The 6260-nt window shown below is 42.7% G+C and overlaps 1 protein-coding gene across 1 annotated transcript; it reads right to left on the bottom strand.

Moving 5' to 3' along the window:
* Window positions 1–2723: 2723 nt before the first annotated feature.
* On the bottom strand, window positions 2724–5264 carry LOC138672019 (uncharacterized). Its single transcript, XM_069760109.1, has 2 exons — window positions 4022–5264; window positions 2724–2838 (listed from the first exon to the last, which is right to left on the bottom strand). Exons 1-2 carry the CDS (start codon window positions 4974–4976, stop codon window positions 2744–2746), a joined length of 1050 nt encoding a protein of 349 aa, XP_069616210.1. The 5' UTR covers window positions 4977–5264; the 3' UTR covers window positions 2724–2743.
* Between the last annotated feature and the right edge of the window lie 996 nt (window positions 5265–6260).

Below are 6260 nucleotides of genomic sequence, written 5' to 3'. Positions count from 1 at the left end.
GACACTGTGCATTATCAGAATAATGCAGGAACTTGTGGATGGCCTCAAAACGCTTCCGAACCATGACCATTCTGAACACTGGAGTGTTATATAAAATATCTACACTCCAATATTGCCAAATTTATGGCTTCTTCACGATCCCCATGTGGAGGACTAGGCCCCAAAACTGCATCATTTCAACTGCATCACTAAAGGTGTGATCACAACCAAATGAATTGACCTCACCATGGTACAATATAAAATCACATTTATTGAAATAATTAAAAACAACATATATAAATAACAAACAAGGGTACTGGAACCACAAAAAGAGGGACTTTTCTACCATAGGTTACCCACAGATATAGTATGGACTATCACATAAATAAGAGTAATGTCTCACAAGGATGACATGCCTATATGTGCTCTGAGGTGCACATGTCCACCTGGCTATAATAATGTATGAAACTAGATAGCTAAACGCTAATATTCCTAGTGTCCCAGATGAGTCATGCACCCCCGAGAAAAGGCATAGACATCCGATAGATAATAAAGTATACCTGATAGTTGGCCAAAGAGGGGGGGTGGGTAAACCTCGGCGTCCCTCTGCCCCGACGCGCGTTTCACACCGCTTCTTCAGGAGGCGTGTCAGGGCAGGGGGTTTAGCTGGCTTAATTATAGTGGCAGAAGAAGTGATTGGATCCCGGGGCTAATGAGTACTAAGGTCAGGTGTGATGTTATGACCGCTGTGTAAAACATGGGTGTATGTCCTTATGCGTCACCGTACGGAAACAGGATATCCTGCTCTGCAAGCTACCAGATATGCCTAGTGACTCCTTGCACGGAGAGCATATCGGCACTTGCGCAGATCTGTCGGACCGTGTATCCAATGGGGAGCCGGATCCCGGTCATGGGGTCGGAAGCGGCAGGTCATTGGTGAGAACGACTCTGCATCCTCGTTACCCTGGTAACCGATCACCGTTCCCCACACGTCCGCGATCGGCGCAAGCGCACCGCTCACCGCAATGGAAAAGGAGGGTAAATAGAAGGTGTATGCACAACTAAAGTGCCAATACGAGTGTAAAGAGTGTGTGGCATATATCAGTGACAATGATGTATGTGTATAGTGTAAATATGTGTGTCTAATGTTAAAATGTGTCTAGCTGAATTGTTGTGTTAATTATCGTGAGTAAAAAACTCCCCAGATATGTGGTCCATAAAAAACAGATGGCTATCCCCACTATGGGGACCTATAAACCCCTATCTAATGAGTGAGATGTGACACCCAACTGATGTGCATAGATGTCCGTCTCACTAATTGCATGCCATAAAATAACCTAGATTAGTGACATAAAAAGCCCATCAGGCTGAACCATACACATATATATATGAATAAATAAATAAGGTGCCAGTACATAACACTGAGAGGTGATAGAATTAACAACAAAATATAATACTAGTACATGCCCACACTATACATAAATACAAGCATGACTCATCATGGCACAAAAGACAATAGAAAAACAAGGAAATAAGAAACCCCCCTCACCATCAACAGCATAGGAAATCCAAGGGCTGAAACATCATTAAGGACAAGGGTTCGACATAAAATATAAGTTCCATCTTCTCCTACTGTAGCATGCTAAACACATTACATTGCTGTATGTTGCTTAAATTTCGGAATTTTTTCATATTGCAGCCACTTCATCGTGATAATTCTTTCCTTGGTAACATACGTGCAGTCATACTCCCTCCTGCCGTGGATAAAGATGCCCCGATGATCCTCCCAGTTGATGAATACAATAACTAAAACATATACGTGATAAAAACAAGTAAGTAAAATGCCAACATACAACATAACCTAAAAAGGAGAGTTATCATAGGTGGATTGCCTATCCAGATATATAACCCCCTACCACACTACTACCTACACGTTTAGAAATGATATTAAAAAGATGCACCAAAGCCAAAACTCTCATTTAGGCCTTGTGGTACCACCGTACCTAACCTGTAAATCCACTGGCATTCTTTTTTAGCCAGCCTCTGACCAATATCTCCCCCCCCGTGGTTACCAAATCCAACAGATCAATACCCTTAACTGACAGCAATCTGGAATTGCACTGGTGGTATCTCTGAAAGTGCCTAGGAAGGGTTTTTAGTGTGGCATTGTCAAGGGCGGTTTTTGCTTTTTCTATGTCTAAGCAATGTTCACGTACTCTGGTTTTTAATTCGCGGCTGGTCATATCTATATAAATTTTGCCGCACGGGCACTCAGCATAATAAATTACGCCCTTTGAAGAGCATGTGATGTATGCTCGAATATCGTACGTTTTGGTGACATCATAGTTTTTAAAGGTGGCACTCTTTTTCATGTTGGCACAGCCCTTGCATATGCCACAAGGAAAAAATCCCCTCCTAGAGGCTGCCCTTTCTACCTTAGCCATAGTCTTGGGATCATAGGTACTATGTACGAGAATATCTCGTAAGCTAGGGGCTCTTTTGGCGACCATAGATGGACGTTCCGGAAGGATTTTTTTGAGGGTGGGGTCTGTAAACAAAATCTTCCAGTGTTTTTGGATGATATAACACAAATCATGCCATTCATTACTAAAGTTCGTAATGAATCTTACCTGGTTGTCTTGCTCTCTTTTTTTGGGGGTAGGCTCATTTTTATGTAATAATTGTTGTCTGGGAGTATTTTTCGCTCTCCAGTATCCCTTTTTTATGACCCGTCGATTATATACTCTATCCTGGAATCGTTCCCTTAATTCCCTCGATTGTTCTTCAAATTGTACTTCTTCGGAACATATCCTCTTGACGCGCAAGAATTGCCCAATAGGTATACTGTTAGTGGTGGATCTAGGGTGCAGGGAAGATGCATGTAATAGCGAATTAGTTGCTGTTGGTTTTCGATGTACAGTTGTAGATAGGTGACCATCTGGTAATGTGGTGATGTACAAGTCCAAGAAGTCAATCTCTCGTCCAAATTTGTACGTCAATTTGATGCTTTTGTCATTTTGATTTAACCTATTCATGAGAGTGTGGAGTTCCTCCACTGGTCCTTCCCAAATGAACATGACATCATCAATAAAGCAAATCCAATTATGGATTCGCTCTGTACCTTGAATCTCCTCCTCCTGAAATATTGACCACTCCCAGGCTCCCATAAATAGATTGGCGTATGAGGGGGCACAAGAGGCCCCCATCGCCGTACCTTGTAATTGCAAAAAGATTTTTCCGGCAAAAATAAAAACATTATGGGTGAGTATGAATTTAAGTAGGGTAAGAATGAATTCTGACATGTCCTTTCCATATTGCTGTGTGTAAGGTATTTTTTCACCGCCTGTAGACCGTCGGAGTGCCTTGATACATGTGTACAGTGCCTCTACGTCAGCCGTTACAAGAACCATGTTGTCTGTAAGCTGAATGTTCTCTCGATGTCCCAAGGCGGCAGTGGTGTCCTTAATGTATGAGGGGAGTTGAGCCACCAAGGGCTTGAGGTAATACTCTACTATGTCACATATGATTTCACATAGCCCCTCATTTGCAGCCACTATGGGTCTCCCAGGTGGGTCAGCAGAGTTCTTATGGACCTTAGGTACCAAATAGAGGGTCGCCAGTCTAGGATTTAACTTGATATATGTATCCAGCAATTTTTTGGGGATGACGTTGTTTTCATAAGCTGCCGTGAGGATATCAATTAATTCTTCCTTGAATTTGATCATAGGATTATATGTGAGTTGTTTGTACTCATGAGTGTTATGCAGCAGTTTTTCTGCCTGCATTTCGTACATATGATTGGGCCAGGTGACTATGTTGCCCCCTTTATCGGCATTCTTGAAAACAACGTCATCCCATTCACTGACTTCTTTCAAAGCTATTCTTTCCTGGCGTGTCAAGTTGTCCCTAGTGCCTCTTTTACATTTGGATCTCATGTCTTCAATATCTGTTGTTACCATCCGGGTAAATGTGTCAATCGCTGGAGCCATGGTCAATGGGGGGAATTTTTTTTATTTGTCAAATAAATTAGTGGGAAACTTACTTGTACTTGTGGTATTCTCCTCAAGGAGTGAAACTAATGCCTCCAAGGCTTGTTGTTCTTCAGTGTTCATCGTTGTTTCCTCTGAGTCCTTATAATGTAGTTTCTTAAGAACCAATTTTCTAGAGAACAAATGTAAGTCCTTTATTGTAGTGAACGTATCTATGGTGGAAGACGGGGAAAAACTCAGACCTTTTTGTAAAACACTTTCTTGAGCATTTGTTAATATATGTGTAGAAAGGTTGATTACCTTAACTGAGTCGTCCTTACGATTCTGGCTTCCACCAATGGGTCCTCTTTTAGTAAATTGTCTAGTCCTAGGTCCTTTGTGTATATTGTGGGTCGATTCGCCACCTTCACTCAAGGATGAATTAGAAATGATGGATGAACTTCTGGATATATTTCTTCGTATAGAAGTTTTTTCTGTTTGCCATTTAAATATTTTATTACTGTCAAAGTCAGCTAGATCTCTTTCATATTTTTTCTGCTTGTTTTGGGAAATTGTTCCTTCCCACTTTTCAATTTCCTTATCAAGCTTGCATATCTTTTCTTGAAAGCAATCTGCTTTGAGTTTTTGCTGCAGAATTTTTTGTAAGGAATCAATTTCAGTTTCAATGTTCCTGAGGGTAGCCATATTGCTTTCAATTATGATATTGATAAATTCAAACGAGCAGGTGTTAGCTGCTTTTATCCATCGTTCTTTAAGGGATTCGTCATTTAGATCAAAGGTAGGGAATAGATGAACTCTAAGGCCTCTAGGGATAATTTGTTGTGCAATGTAATTTTCCAGGGTGATCTTTGTCCACCAGATTTTAATTTTCTTATGAAGTGCATTTTTGTACTTTTTAACATTCTCTTGTTGATTGTAGGGTGAGGTAGTAGATGCAGAACCAGCCCCTTTCTTAAATATATTCAATGCTTTCGCTTGCCAAGAGCTTTCTTTGGCCTTATGATCCATATTGGTGAGCTCTGTTTAAACAACAGCCAGCAATATTATGTGTCATTTCAACTGCGTCTACAGGAGACCAGTTGGAAAATGATGAACCAGGGTTTTGCTCCAAAAATTGACGAGCATACAAATTAGTTTGCTCCACCATGAGGTTATTAAATTCCTCAGAGAAAAAGACTTTGAAAAAGTCTGTTTCTGTGAGGCCGGCGGTGTCAAACTTGATTCCTGATTCTGCCACAAAATCACAAAAATTGGGCAGGGATCAGTTATCAAAACGTAAGGTAGTAGTCAGGTGGCGCAAAGGGGGTGGAAAAAAAAGGAAAATGGCAGGCACAAACTCTGATAAGTGAACTACGTCACTTATCAAAGTTTGGCAGCTGCAGGATGTGTATACGGAGTTTAGCAAAGGGGACAGAGGAAAAAAGACGAGCACGAGCGTTGATCGGTGAACTGCGTCACCAATTAACGCTCGGCAGCTACTAAAGTGCGCACGGAGGCGGCACAATTGGGGGAAAGGGTAAAAAGAGGGGGAAGGGGGACTGGGGTGGATGTGGGGATTGGTGTGGATGTGGGGGATTGGGGTGGATGAAGGGGATTAGGTATGGAACAGGGATAAAACTTACATTTTAGTTGTCTTCTTTCTTTAGCAAGAATTGTGGTGCTACAGGCTGCTGTGGCACCACAATACCCAGCACAGCAGGGAGATCCAGCCATGATATTGAGCAGGGAGATCCAGTAGTATGACCACTCTGTAGAAATCCTAAGCTAGAGTGAGGACCCCTGCAGACCGGTCATACACAGGTCAGGCAGGTGACAGACAGGTCACAGAGCGGTCATACCGCTGCTGTGACCTGTCATTGGTGGGATCGACCATAACATTGATTCCACCAATCAGAGCTTTCCTGGTCAACCTGGCAACTGCTGGTGACCTGGCTGTGACCTGCCTAGGATTGGAGCTGTTAGCTCTGATCCTAGACAGGTCACAGCCAGGTCACCTGCAGGGCACAGAGTGGTCACAGTGTGACCACCACTGTGCCCTGTGATTGGTGCGATCAGCAATGACATCGATTGTGACAATCAGCTCCTGCAGGCCCTGCTGGGCCTGTCCTAGGTTCTAGCCTAGGATCGGTGCTATTAGAGCACCGATCCAGGAAGGCATGCAGGTTCCGACAGGATCCAGTCAGGTCTTGTCTTCCCACAGGTGAAGCTTAGTCCGCAGGGCTCCCTGTGTATTAGGTAAAGATGGTAGATGGCAAAGTGCAGAAAAGAATGAGAGGACACAAGGTTGCAGTC

Source organism: Ranitomeya imitator, chromosome 3 (genome assembly GCF_032444005.1).
Source record: "Ranitomeya imitator isolate aRanImi1 chromosome 3, aRanImi1.pri, whole genome shotgun sequence".
Classification (NCBI taxonomy): Eukaryota; Metazoa; Chordata; class Amphibia; order Anura; family Dendrobatidae; genus Ranitomeya; species Ranitomeya imitator.
Note: the sequence above shows the minus strand (reverse complement) of the source record. Positions and strands in the feature narration are given on the sequence as shown.